At 41.6% G+C, this 15,226-nt stretch overlaps 1 protein-coding gene across 1 annotated transcript in view; it reads right to left on the reverse strand.

Annotated features, from left to right (window-relative positions):
• Positions 1-1,263: 1,263 nt before the first annotated feature.
• trpn1 (transient receptor potential cation channel, subfamily N, member 1) overlaps positions 1,264-15,226 on the reverse strand; it is a 173,535-nt gene continuing 159,572 nt past the window's right edge. The window contains exons 25-28 of the mRNA XM_052023457.1: positions 14,362-14,568; positions 11,699-13,070; positions 2,740-2,892; positions 1,264-1,454 (exon numbers count right to left, since the gene is read on the reverse strand). Coding sequence (XP_051879417.1) covers positions 1,264-1,454; positions 2,740-2,892; positions 11,699-13,070; positions 14,362-14,568 — 1,923 coding nt within the window. The remainder of the gene's footprint in view (positions 1,455-2,739; positions 2,893-11,698; positions 13,071-14,361; positions 14,569-15,226) is intronic.

Genomic DNA, 15,226 nt, shown 5'->3' on the forward strand with positions numbered 1-15,226 from the left:
AATCTGTTTTGTAATATTATAGCTAAAACAATCTCTAAATTGATCTGCTTCAGAAGAGATTATTTTCCCTCTTTACAGTGATTGAGGATTGGCAATGAATAAAGGAACAGAAGAACAAATTAGTCTTGGGTAAGAATGATCAATATGCTTCACTTCTTCCTTCTTTAGGTTACACAGACTGATAACTTGAGGTCTATGTAGTAATCCATAAATTGTGAATGGCAATGAAAGATAGAGGTGACTGGGCATAACCTCCTTATGCCTGGCAGTGGAAGGCAATATTCAGACTGCTGAAGAATACATAAGCATCTTCAATGTAACTTTGTGCCATTTCAAACACTATAATTTCCATTCCATTCAGAAATGACAACCATGAATGCACAGCAGCAGCTGAGTAGATGCTCATAAGAAACATTCTAAGTGTGCTCTCATTGAAAAAAAATTGACTATTATGCTTTCATTTCTAGATTACCTACATAGAGATACCATTCCCAAGACTGCAAGAAACTGCAGAGAGTTGTGGACACAGCTCAGCCCATCATGAAAACCAGCCTCCCCTCCATGGACCCTGTCTACACTTCTCGCTGCCTCGGTAAAGCAACCAACGTAACCAAAGACCCTTCCTACCCCGGACATTCTCTCTTCTCCCCCCTCCCATCGGGCAGAAGATACAAAAGCCTGAAAGCACGTATTGTCAGGCTCAAGGACAGTTTCCACCCTGCTGTTATGAGATAAGATGAAATATCTTTATTAGTCACATGTACATTGAAACACACAGCGAAATTCATCTTTTTGCGCATAGTGTTCTGCGGGCAGCCCGCAAGTGTCACCACGCTTCCGGTGCCAACACAGCATGCCCAAAACTTCCTAACCGATATGTCTTTGGAATGTGGGAGGAAACCGGAGCACCCGGAGGAAACCCAGACAGATACAGGGAGAACGTACAAGCTCCTTACAGACAGCGGCCGGAATTGAACTCGGGTCCCTGGCTCTGTAAAGCATTGCGCTAACCGCTACACTACTGTGGACCTCTTGTATGTTAAATGAACTCTTGACTTCATAATTTACCTCGTCACCTTATTGTCTGCCTGCACTGCACTTTCTCTGTAGCTGTAGATCTATTCTGCACTTTGTTATGGTTTTCCCTTGTACTACCTCAATGCACTAATGTGATGAAATGATCTGTATAGGTGGCATGCAAAACAAAGTTTTTCACTGTACCTCAGTGCATGTGACAATAATAAACCAATTACCAATTATCAATTAGATGCTAGCATTCACTAGAACAGCAAAACGGTCTGTGTTGTTTGCATCCTCAGACTGAGAGGAATCCTTTACAAACATACCATCGGTCTGGCCTTTCATTGTTAGATAGCGAAAAGCCACATTGTGCCAGTCAATAACATCTTCAATCTGCATTGGACCATTTTGCCGTATGCCTCGTAAGAATCCGGCTGTGGAGAAGGAAATGTTGGAAGCCAGTTTTATCATATTCACACATACCTAAAATAAGAACTATTTTGCAATTATTTCATAGTTTTCAAACCACATTTTTGCAAACGGTTTAGATTAGGCTATTGTCTATTTTTTCTTGACTGCTAATCTCAGTCCTCATAAATCCAAAGTTTCTTAAATTAGCCAGAATATCAAGCCATAAAAATGTTCCTTTGATTAATTTCCTTTCACTCTTCCTTTGTGTATCCTAGACAATGTCAATATTTATGCATTTTATCTTCACTGACAAGCTTGTACACTGTCTTTCATCCATAATCCCCAGAATTTGTATTCAGACAAGCTTTCAGTCTAGTCCTGACAGGCAAGAATCTTCTCTGTGGACTTTGCCTCATCTAAGTAAGTGCATTTGATCAAATGTAATTAATTCTTCCAATGAAACATTCAGGAACAAAGAAATATGAAATAATATCAATTTTACTATTCATTTTTTGAAATGTGGGCATCATCGGTAAGGCCAGAATAATTGCCCACCATCACATTCTTGAACTAATGCAGTCCTTCAGCCAGTAGCCTAATGATGAAACATTTGAATGAAGCAACAATACTATATTACCAGTGAGCAAGAGGCGTACTTAAGCACAATAAGGCAGAAATTCATCTTAGAGGGAGTGGTTTTGAGGGGAAGGAGGTGTTCAAAGTCAAACTAGGTGCTTTTTATTATCCCAGGTTGATTGTCAGTTTCACTAACTACAACATAACTGAATATCAAGTAGGTTTTTTAAAGCTCAGTGATGAAATAGATACTATTAAACTTCAAGAGTACAAGACACTTTTCCAGGCCTCCTGATCTTTTATGTTCACATATTGAAAGGCAAATCTTCTCAGCTCAGATTCTGCGGACAGAGGAAGAAAAAAGAGAAGCAACAGCATCCAAACGTAGAGTGGGACTCTTCATTGGTTTGTGGCTGCCATCACATTGTCAATGGAACATGCTTGCTGTAAAGCAATGGTGTTATCTCTTAGCTTAAAAGAAGCATTTCTGCTGCTAATTATTCTTCAAGTGAAGGCTGAATGTAATTTGTGCTACCTTCCAACTTTTTTATTTGCACTATTTATTTATTTTTGTAATTTATAGTAATTTTATATCTTTGCACTGTACTGCTGCTGCAAAACAATAAATTCCACGACATATAAGGCAGTGCTAATAAATCTGTTTCTGATTCAGATTCTGAACTCGTTAAAACATGACTAACACTTCATTACAGAAAGGAGCTGATATAGTACCTTCAGGAGAGATTTGTGTTGCCCTTTTAGAGGTGCTTCGTATCCAGCCAACAGATGTATGTGCAAACATGTCAATGGAGTGTGTATCCGATATGGTGTCGAGGTTATCTCCTTCATTCATCAATTCACGGCCCTCCATAGAGCAGAGTTTACCTATGGGTTTGGACAAAAAAAAAACACTTGTTCAAAATTGCCCAGTTTTGAAAATGTACCTGGGATGCATCCATTCGAGAAAGGATGTACAGCAAGCATTGTAAGTGGGAAATGAAACAACACTTACCTTTTCTTAAAATTAAAAAAAACCACAAAAATGAAATGCAAATTAGTTCCAAAGAGAAAAGATGGATTAATGTTATTGGTCAATTCCAACAGGCAGTTTACCTGAAATGTGAAGTTTTCCTCTGATAATGATTGGGTCATTGTGTGTTTTCAATACCATTTGCTTTAATTCACTTTTAGAGGGGTGGGGTAACTTTAGTGGAACTTTAAACAAACCCGTCATCTGTTATGGGGAAAAATTTCTCCCTATCCATCCTTATGAGAGGCATAGATAGGGTGGATAGTGAGAAATTTTTCCCCCATGACAGAGATGTCTAAAAAGAGGGTATAGGCGTAAGGTGAGGAGTAAGAGGGTCTGAGGTCATCTGAGGATTTTTTTCATTCAGAGGGTGGTTGCAATCTGAAATGCATTGCCTGATAAGGTAGTGGAGCAAGGTACTGTCACACCATTTTAATGAACACTTGAATCACCGAGACATAGAAGACTATGGACCAAGTGCTGGTAAATAGGATTAGTATAGATCGGTACTTCACACCTGGAGTAGTAGGCTTGTTTCTGTGCTATGAAATAATGTTGCTGCCTATTTATTCATGCAGAAGTGATGTTTTGAAGGATTTGAATGATTTCTGAATTATTATTGGAGTGGACAGACACATGAACAACATTTAGATTGACACATGAACAGGCAGGGAACAGAGAGATATGGACTATATGCAGGCAGATGGCATTAGTTAGATTGGCATCATGGTCAATTCAGACATGCTGGGCCAGAGCCTGTTCCTGTGCTGTACAGTTCTATGTTCTATAGAGTACAGGCAGTGGAGTGAATAGTGGAGAGGGCAAAGCTGAATGTATGATCTTCCCAGCTGCAGAAGGTTATCACAAGATCACAAGATCACAAGACAAGGGAGCAGAAGCAGGCCATTCGGCCCATCGAGTCTGCTCCAAGGAAAAGGGAAAAAGAAATGGGGTGGGAAAAAAAAACTATTCTAATCCCATTTTCCAGCCTTATCCCCATATCCCTTGATACCCTGACTATTTAGATATCTGTCTATCTCCTCCTTGAACACCCCCACTGATCTGGCCTCCACTGCTGTGCGTGGCAAGGAGTTCCACAATTTCACCACCCTCTGGGTAAAGAAATTTCTCCTCATCTCTGTCTTGAAACTGTACCCTCTAATTCTAAGATTGTGCCCTCTGGTCCTGGACTCGCCCACCAAGGGAAACAGCCTAGCCACATCTACTCTATCCTTTCCTGTCAACATTTTAAATGTCGCTACGAGGTCCCCTCTCATCCTTCTGTACTCCAGTGAGTACAGTCCAAGAGCTGACAAACGCTCATCATACATAAGCCCTTTCATTCCCGGAATCATTCTCGTAAATCTCCTCTGAACCCTCTGCAACGTCAGCACATCCTTCCTAAGATGTGGGGCCCAAAACTGCACACAGTATTCCAAATGAGGCCTCACTAGTGCCCCGTAGTGAGTTACTTTTATACACTATACCTCTCGAGATGAATGCCAACATAGCATTCGCTTTCTTAATCACCGATCCAACCCGGTGGTTAACTTTTAAGGTATCTTGTACGAGTACCCCCAAGTCCCTTTGTACTACCGTACTTTCAATCTTCTCTCCTTCTAGATAATAATCTACCCGCTTATTTCTGCTTCCAAAGTGTACAACTGCACATTTCTCAACATTGAATCTCATCTGCCATTTCCTTGCTCATTCTCCTAAACTGTCTAGGTCCCTCTGCATCCTTTCTATTTCCTCTATGCTCCCTACTCCTCCACTTATCTTGGTGTCATCCGCAAACTTAGCCACACAACCATTTATTCCATCATCCAAATCATTGATGTACAAGGTAAAAAGGAGCGGTCCCAACACCGACCCCTGCGGCACACCAGTAGTAACCGGTAACCAACCAGAACGAGATCCTTTTATTTCCACCCTTTGCTTTCTGCCAACCAGCCACTGCTCCACCCATTCTGCTATCCTACCCATAATTCCATGACCTCTCATCTTATTAATCAGTCTCTTGTGAGGCACCTTATCGAAGGCCTTTTGAAAGTCTAAATACATAATGTCTACCGCCTCTCCCTTATCCACCCTACCTGTGATTTCTTCAAAAAACTCCAATAGGTTGGTCAGACAGGACTTCCCCTTCACAAAACCATGTTGACTAGGTCCAATCTTGCCTTGCGCCTCTAGGTATTCGGTAACCTCCTCCTTGAGGATAGATTCCAATAATTTTCCCACCACTGACGTCAGACTAATAGGTCTGTAATTTCCTTTGTGCTGCCTCCCACCTTTCTTATACAACGGAACTACATTCGCTACCCTCCAGTCCTCCGGAACCATGCCAGAATCTATCAATTCCTGGAAAATAATCGCCAATGCCTCCGCTATCTCTACAGCCACCTCCTTCAGAACCCGGGGATGCACCTCATCCGGTCCGGGAGACTTATCAGTCTTAAGCCCCTTTAGTTTTCCTAGCACCTTCTCCCTAGTAATCTCAACTGAACTCAGTTCCAATTCGTGAGACTCCTGACTAACCGGCACATTGCTTATGTCCTCCACGGTGAAGACCGATGCAAAATATTCATTCAATTCCCTTGCCATCTCACTATCGTCCATTATAATACCTCCTGCACCGTTATCAATTGGTCCTATGTCAACCCATGTCTCTCTTTTATTCCTTATGTATTTAAAAAAGCTCTTAGAATCCTTCCGAATGTTGTCCGCCAGCTTCCTTTCATAACTCATCTTTGCTTTCCTAATGACCTTCTTAGTTTCTCTCTGCAGATTTTTAAAAACTTTCCAATCTTCTGTTTTCCCACTAATTTTTGCTACTTTGTACGCCGCCCCTTTTGCTTTTATTTTATCCTTCACCTCCCTCATTATCCACATCTGTGCCTTTTTTCCATTCAAAACCTTTTTTCTTGGAATATATCTATCCTGCATTTTCCTTATTTCCTGTAGAAATTTCTTCCATTTCTCCTCCGCCGTCCCTTCAGCTAACTTACTCCTCCAATCAATTTGGGCCAACTCTTCTCTCATACCTTTGTAATTTCCCTTATTCCACTGAAATATCAATACACCAGTTATCAGCTTCTCCTTCTCAAACTTGAAACTAAACTCAATCATATTGTGATCACTTGTTCCCAGTGGTTCCTTTACCTTTAGTTCCCTAATCACCTCGGGTTCACTACACAGCACCCAATCCAAAACAGCCGATCCCCTGGTGGGCTCCTCAATAAGTTGCTCCAGAAAAAGATCCCTTAGACATTCCACAAACTCACTCTCCTGAGTTCTACCGCCTTGCTGGATTTCCCAGTCCACCTTCATGTTAAAATCCCCCATAATTATCTTCACATTGTCACTCTGGCACGCTTTTTCTATCTCAATCTGCAACTTATGGTCCACTTCCTGACTGCTGTTAGGGGGCCTATATATGACTGCTACTATTGTCCTTTTACCCTTGCTATTTCTTAGCTCCACCCATAAGGATTCCACTTCCTCTGACCCAATGTCCTTCCTTTCTATTGATTTTATATCACTACTAACCATCATGGCCACACCTCCCCCTCTGCCTACCCGCCTGTCCTTCCTATACACTGTGTACCCCTTGACATGAGATGGGTTTGGTCAGGGTGGAGAACTTAGAGTACTGTGAGCTCAAGGCTGAAGTGGGGGCAGTGGAGATCGGTAGAAGCAGATAAGATAGCAATGTTTAAGAAACATTTAGACAGACGCATGAACAGGTAGTGAATAGAAGGAGACACAGGAGACTGCAGATGCTGGAAATCTGGAGCAGCACACAAAAGTCTGGAGGAAATTAGCACGTCAGGCAGCATCTATGGAGGGAAATGGACAGTCCATGTTTCGGGCTGAGACCCTTCATCAGGACTGGGGAATAGAGGGATATGGACCATGTGCAGACAGATGAACATAGAACATAGAATACTACAGCACAGTACAGGCCCTTCGGCACACAATGTTGTGCCGACATTTTATCCTGCTCTAAGATCTATCTAACCCTTCCCTCCCATCCCCATAACCCCCTATTTTTCTATCATTCATGTGTCTATCTAAGAGTCTCTTAAATGTCCCTAATGTATCTGCCCCCACAACCTCCGCTGGCAGTGCGTTCCACGCACCCACCACTCTCTGCGTAAAAAACTTACCCCCGACATCCCCCTTATACCTTCCTCCAATCACCTTAAAATTATGTCCCCTCGTCTTAGCCACTGTCGCCCTGGGAAAAAGTCTCTGACTGTCCACTCTATCCATGCCTCTTATCATCTTGTACATCTCTAACAAGTCACCTCTCATCCTCCTTCTCTGCAAAGAGAAAAGCCCTAGCTCACTCAACCTATCCTCATTAGACATTAGACATAAGAGATTAGTTTAGATTGGCATCATGGTCTGTGCAGACTTTGTGGGCTGAAGGACCTGTTCCTGTGCTGTACTGTTCTGTGTTCTATTTATATATGGGATTGTGGGGAAACATTGTGAGAAATGTATTGAATAACAATCGTGGTATTGGAATAATGGTTTAGGTGTCTAAAGAACTCTAAGGGCTTCCCACAATATGCCTTAGTTGCACTGTTGTGTGTGATGTATTCTTCCCAAGATGGTCACAAAGAGGGTGTTGTATTCTTTATAACATTTATTCATTTGGGAATCAATTATTGTTTATCTCTAATTGCCTTTGAACTCAGTGATTTGCTGGACCATTTCAGAATTAACTACATTGGTGAGTCTAGAGTCAAATCTTGGGAAGGGTGGGTAAGGAAACCAGACTTCCTACCTTGAAGGGTAAGAGTGAACCATATAGGTATTTAGTACAGTCCTGTAGTTTTGTGGTCATTTTTTATGAATGTCTAGTTTTGTTTCAATTTCAGATTTATTGATTGAATTTAAATTTCACAGCTAGCAGCATGTGGTTAGCATAATGCTTTACAGTGCCAGAGACCCAGGTTCAAATCCAGCACCTGTCTGTAAGGAGTTTGTACGTTCTCCTTGTGTCTGTGTGGGTTTCCTCCAGGTGCTCCGGTTTCCTCCCACATTCCAAAGACGTACAGTTTAGGAAGTTATGGGCATGCTATGTTGGCGCTAGAAGCGTGGCGACACTTGCGGGCTGCCCCCCAAAATCACTACGCAGAAGATGTATTTCACTGTGTGTTTCGATGTACATGTGACTAATAAAGATCTTATCTTATCTTATCTTATCTTATCTTATCTTAGCCTGCAAATTTAACCACTGTGCCACGACCATACCAAATGCAGCAACACTGACTATCATCGTGTGACAAGGAAAGATTTGGGTAAAGGGAAGAAGCAGAACACAATGAGAGCAGGGGCAGCACAGCACTTCTGGAACTTACGAACAATCACTTCAGAATGACAGTCTCAGCTAACTCTTTGCACTTAATCCTGTTTGATAGCAAGTCTGCCAACTTTTACATGAGAATGCCCACTAAGAATTTTTTAGGAAGGGACATCGCAGACCAATTGATTAAATATGCTAAGAAGAATCCATTTAATTACAGGATTAAATCAAACTCTATTTTGAAAAGGTAGATGACAAATATAGCACAACGTCATTGCATCAACTATGACCCATCAATAGTTAAGTAAACAAAAAGGTGATCTAGGCAACATTGAGTGAGGTAGAAATGAAATCACAACTAACACTCCATGGTGATTTGTCTGAGTGTAGGGAAAAGAGTTAGAGCAATAGAGTACGCAAAGTAAATCAATGTCAAGTTTCCCAAGGAGTACAGCGAGGATGAGAGAGCGGTGTCAAAAGGATGTAGCAAATAGCATTGCATTATATGGCTCATTGGCACCGTTAACATTAAATTAATTACAATGGTTATTGATGTCCAAGGAAAAGCAAACTGCTTTATTTCACCAGGACAAAGCTTGCATAACTGGAACTTTACCCTCTTTAAGATCGGCACAACATCATGGGCTGCATGGCCTGTCCAATGATGTACTTTTCTATGTTATATATAACATTAGGCCTTTCTGAGCAGTTGTCTCGTTTACAGTTCTGTAGAGATCCATTTGCAGAGCATGTATCAGCACATTCCAGACTTCCGCATCTGGGTTCAGCATATGTTGTGTCCTATGGAAGGCTATATTTGTGGAATGAATTGTTTTTGACAGGCTCCATATGAAGAATGGTATTATTTTCAGCTGAAATCCTCTAGATTAGTGGAAAAAGTCAAATTATTTTGGGGTTTTATCAAAGTAAAATACTTTTACAGGGCTCTTCCTTGCAAATTTTTAAAAAGCTTCTGCATTGTCTGTTTAAAATGGCCATGTTTAGCTTCAGTGTAATCAATCTCGCAGCTGGAGGGTGCAATATCTGTGCAAATCTCCATCTAGAAGCTGCTGTTGGAAACATCAGTTGATGAAAGCCCAACAGGTACTGAGGTCGCTGATGTTCTTGTTTAGGGTCCTCTAATGCAAAACATCTGCATATTAAAAGTGAGATTATGAACAGCCATGACTGACACAAACCATAACAATGATATTATTGTCTTTGAGAGGGGATAATGTTCAGTAAGAACAAATCTTAGGAATATAAGTTATAGGACTGCTAATGAAACCTAAGTTTTAGAGAGATAGAACAGTACCATGCAGCACAGGAACAGGCACTTTGCCCCACGATGTCAGTGCCAAACATGATGCCAAATTTAAATTAATCCCAACTGCCTGCTCATGATCCATATCCCTCCATTCCCTGCATTTTCATGGACCTGTCTAAATGACTCTTAAATGTCACTTTTGTATTTGCTTCCACCATCCCCATCCCCACCACTGGCAGCACATTTCAGGCACCTACCACTCTGTGTTAAAAAAAAATCACGTAAATCTCTTTTAAACTTTTCTCCCTCTCACCTTAAACCTAAGCCCTCTGGTATTTTCCATTTCCACCCTGGGAAAAAGACTCTATCTACCCTGTTGATGACTCTCATAATTTTACATACTTAGTTGCTCCAGAGAAAACAATCCAATTTTGTCAAACTTCTCTCTATAGCTAATACTCTCTATTCCAGGCAGCATCCTGGTAAACCCCTTCCGGACCCTTTCCAAAGCCTTCACATCCTTCCTGTAATGTGGCGACCAGAACTGTACACAATACTCCAAAGGTGGCCTAAGCAAAGTTTTATACAGCTACAACATGACTTTCCAACTTTTATACTCAGTGGCCCAAACGATGAAGGCAAGCATGCCATATGCCTTCTTTATCACCCTGTCTACTTCTGTTACCACTTTCAGGGAGCTATGGGCTTGCAAGTCTTGCATGCTTACTTATTTCCAGAACATTGTGGTATATGGCCATCCATCTGAAATGTTACCTCTGTTTCTTTCTCCATGGATGCTGCCTGAGATATGATGATATGTCCATAATGCTGGGCATTACCTGCATTTACTTCTTTTGATTGCTTCCTGGCACTGACATATTTGTATACAAAACTGATAATTTTGGCCAGCTCTGAAATATTCAGTCATCCCAAAGCATTATGCATGAGTCTGGTGGTTTAGAGTGGATGGCTACAATCTGGAGCTGTTGCCCAGAAAGGTCCAGGGAGTTCATTGGCCTCCTTCTGCTCCAAAATTTCAACAATCCCATTTCCCACGGGTTTTTCCCTTTATAGCAACACAATTATGATTCATCATGTTATCATACAAGTATCTATTGCCTTCTTTAAAATTACAGACATAGGAATATGTCAAGTGGTTGTATAATAATGTCATTCAGTCATTTTTAAGCTTATGTGGGGAATGACTCCAAACTAAATTTGTCTCTGGCATCATAATACTTGTATAATCCTTGTCCAAGTGTTAGAAGTATAAGAAGAATGTAATATATCTCCGTTATTTAGGCACAGTGTTTTGATCACTCATACGTTTAATCTAATTTGTCTATCTACTTAACAGTGATATCAAATGTGACTAAAACTTTCATATGCCATGGTTGATTTTTGGAAATAATCAGAGATGGTTTATGTGAATGGAAAAGTGCTACCAAGGAATTGGGTCCAAGTTTGAGGGTAGTGCAGGTGGGGGTTGAGATGACTTGGATGACAAAGTCTTGTTGGAGCCTATGGTGTGGCTACAAAGTTTGGCGAGGGGATTCGGTTGGGGAAAGTATTGTACCAGTAATATGATCAAGGTTTTGTGCCTATTAAAGGTGCAAACCAGACTCTTTTCCATAAATCCCTAGGATTCCTGTGCCTTTTAGCTGACTCTTAAGATAAGACAAGATATCTTTATTAATCACATGTACATCGAAACACACAGTGAAATACATCTTTTGCGTAGAGTGTTCTGGGGGTAGCCCACAAGTGTCGCCACACTTCCGGCGCCAACATAGCATGCCCACAACTTCCTAACCCATACATCTTTGGAATGTGGGAGGAAACCGGAGCACCAGGAGGAAACCCATGCAGACACGGGGAGAACGCACAAACCCCTTACAGACAGTGGCCGGAATTGAACCTGGGTCACTGGCGCTGTAAAGTGTTATGCTAACTGCTACACCTCTTGTCAGTTCTCATGATAATCTAGGAAAATAAGGGCTATAAATTTAACTTCACTCGTGAAATACTTGTAACACATTGGTCCACCCATTCAACTTAATGAAAATCATTGACTTACCCCTATGTTTGCACAGCAGTTTGATGTAGTAGAAAAGATTGGTGCATAGATTGAATGGAGAAGGGGTCCCTGATTTCCTGATCATGTCACGGATTAACATGGCCCTCCCAAACTTCCACTCAGTGTCTGACTGCGCCTGGATTCGCTGGTAGGTGTCGCTCATCATGGCAATCAACAAGTTGATCAGGACAATCAGAGTCATGACAAGATACATTCCAAACACAAACTTGACAATAAATTGGGTAAAAATGGGTGTCCGATACAATGCGGGTAAGGAGTCTGGATCCACCATACCAAACAGAGCAAAGAAAAGTAAGACAGTAATATCCAATGGGTCTTGAATGTCATAAAGCGCCTCTTCAGAACCCGACCTATTCCCAGCAGATGGGTTGAGCAGAGGTGCAGGGTAGACAGGTTGGTAAACAGCTGCAAGTTGCATGGTAAAAGCTACATGAAACAAGGCGAGGATGACTGCAAACCTGGCCAGGTCCTTCATCAGGTCTCGGATGATGATTGCCCAGGGGCCAAAGAGGTGGTGGAAGGTGAGAAACTCCAAAAACTGCACAAAGCAGAGAGTCATGGCCACTGCAAGAAAAATGTTTCGTGCAAAGAAGCAGTGCAGCCGCTCGTGTTCCTGAAAAGCAAATGCAAGCAGGTGACAGAAGACGGCGATGGCTGAAAATCCCAGGATAAAAACCCGAATCCATGCCAATCCTGCCCTCTCCCCTGGGTGGGTCAACTCAGAGACCAGCATTCCTGAAAGCCAAGCGAGCAGGAGCCATTCATTCCAACAGGGAAGCATCCGACCTTCATATATTGGGCTAAGTGGGGGATAGACTATGGTTAATATAAACAGCACCAGGAGGAAGATATGAGAAACCAAATGACTCATGAATTTCATAATTGGAATCCTGTTGAACTGGTGCTTAAGTGGGAGGGAGAAGAGCAGCCAAATGGGAGGACAGATGAGGAAGGTAAAAAACAAAAGGACTATTTTCCAGTGGGCCCACTTCAAGTTCCCATACCAGACGTCAGTTAGGTACTTCTGCACTGCTGGGTGAGCTACCACTTCCTTCTGCTCGCACTCTATTAAGGAGTCCAGCATGGTGGTGCCCCGGTGATCCACGGCACGGAGCAGGTATCCAGCACTCCTGCAACCAGATGCCACTGTAAGCAGCTCGCTGGCCATGTTCTCACAGTACTTGGCTGCTTCCAGCAACTCCCTGGACCTCTCCTTTTCCTTCAGAGCCGTGATGCCAAAAGCACGGGAGAGCTTGATGGCAGTGTCCATGGGGGCAGCCGAGTGCAGGACAAACTCTTCAATGACCTTGTTCCGATTAAGCTTTCCACAAACCATAAGGTCAAAGATGAACTGCAACAAAATCCACAATAATTACGTTAGTTCTTATGATGAGCTATGGCTTAGTTCACTGATGAAATCAGAACAATTCCATAATAATAATTACATTTACATTGAGTCTTGTCCATTGAAATCTCTCAAAGCCTTTCACACAATAAAAGCACAGAGTGATAGTGTGAAATGGGTGACAGCCGATCTCTCGCAGTCTCGCAGTAATTTCATATACTATTTACCACACAGAAATACAGCAACTGGCTAATTCTCCACAAAAGCCTTCTCATATCCTTCTTCATATAACCCTGCCAATACATCATTTTATTCTTTTCACCCTTGTATGCTTGCCTGGTTTCCCTGGGGTTTACTAGACTAGTACCTGGAATGGGGAGATTGTCTTAAGAGGGAAGGTTGGACATGTGAAAATTGTGTCTGTTGGAGTTTAGAAGACTGAGAGGTATCTTTATAAGATCCTCTGAGGTCTTAACATGGTGGATGTGGTGAGGATGTTTCCTCTAGTGGGAGAATCTAGAACTAGGTGTCACTGTTTAAAAGTAACAGGTCACCCACTTAAAACTGGCTGCAATGTTACTATACCTTTTTTAGGTAAGAGGATGAAAAATGTACACAATAATCAAGGTGAGACCTCACCAATACCCTGTACAGTTGCAACAAAACCTCCCTATTTTTAAATGCCAACCCCTTTGCAATGAAGGCCAAAACACTGTTTGCCCTTTTAATTTCTTGTTGGACCTGCCTGCTAGCTTTTTGGAATTCATGCACTAGAACACCTAGACCCCTCTATATGTCACTCACTTGCAGTCTTTCTCCATTTAGATAATAATCAGCCTTTTGATTTTTTTTACCAGAAGTGCATGACCTCACACTTTCCCACATGAAACTTTTACCCACTCACTCAATCTGTGTATATCCCGTTGCAGTCACTTATTTTCTTTAGTTAAAAAAAACAACACACTTCACAATGTGCTTATGAATACAAAAAATATTCAGAAAATGACTTAAAGGCAACATGATGGAATAAATATGAGGTGTGTTGCTTTGACATGGAATGAAAGAACAATGGCAGCAGGTTTAGTAGTGAGATTAAAAGCAGAATTAGATAAATCTTCAAGGAGCTAAGGGGAAAGAGTGGGGAAGTAAGACTAATTGATAGGCTTTTCAGTGATAGGCTGAAGGGCTAACTAATGCACTATGATTCCATGTAATATTTATTTCCGGGATGTGCTATAAAGTGTTGGATCCTGGTTCTAGTTTGTGTTGTTCAGAGTTTTGATCTACCACCTCTTACCTTGCGGTCCTCTGTCAGTTTTAGGGTTATGTTATTCTTTCGGATTAAAAAGCTCACCACCTCTTGGTGGTGGTCGGCTGCTGCGTACTGAATTGGTGTCTTTCCTTCCTTACATTCCAACTTGGGAGAAGCTCCGCTTTCCACCAGGAACTGTACTGTATCCAGGGAACCAGACTTGGCTGCAAAATGCAGTGGAGTCCAACCATTCTGAGCAAACAAGAGAAAAAAGACTACTTAATTCTGTTCTCTGTGACCACTTTCCTTTTGCATTTCACTAGTTCTCTGACTGTTATAAGGTATGAGCCCATTCTCACATAGTGACACTCTTGACTGGAGTTGTCTGACTGTTGTTGACATAACCCACCCTCTCAATGTGCCTCCCTTCCATGTGAAAATGCCGGGAGACTATTTGTTCTTTAATGCAATTGAGTCTGGGACCTTGTTTGGGTGGGATTTACAGTAAGGAACCAACATACTGCAAGAGCGTATAGGAATATTCACACACTGTGTTGCTGCACTTCAGTTAAAATTAAATCTGTGCAACCATTTTGTTTACTCCTGGCCAAGAAATTCATTTGCACAAGGTACGGTACAGTTGAAAATTGGCTTAACCCTAAGTTGAGCAATTTTATTTGTGTGCATTTCTGGTATCTTAGAGCCCTTTGGGAAATTCAACTCTTGACTTACTGGAGAAATATTTTCGCCCCAGCAGTAATTCAACATTCAAAATTCATCCAGAGTCTGATTTTGATCTTCGTTTGTTTGAAAAACAAAATTCTTATTACTCACAGAAAAATGGATTTCCCCTGAAACCAGGTTATTTAAAGGACCAATACTTAAATTGCATTCTTTGTCTTTACTGAGA

This window comes from Pristis pectinata, chromosome 9, assembly GCF_009764475.1.
Source record: "Pristis pectinata isolate sPriPec2 chromosome 9, sPriPec2.1.pri, whole genome shotgun sequence".
Classification (NCBI taxonomy): Eukaryota; Metazoa; Chordata; class Chondrichthyes; order Rhinopristiformes; family Pristidae; genus Pristis; species Pristis pectinata.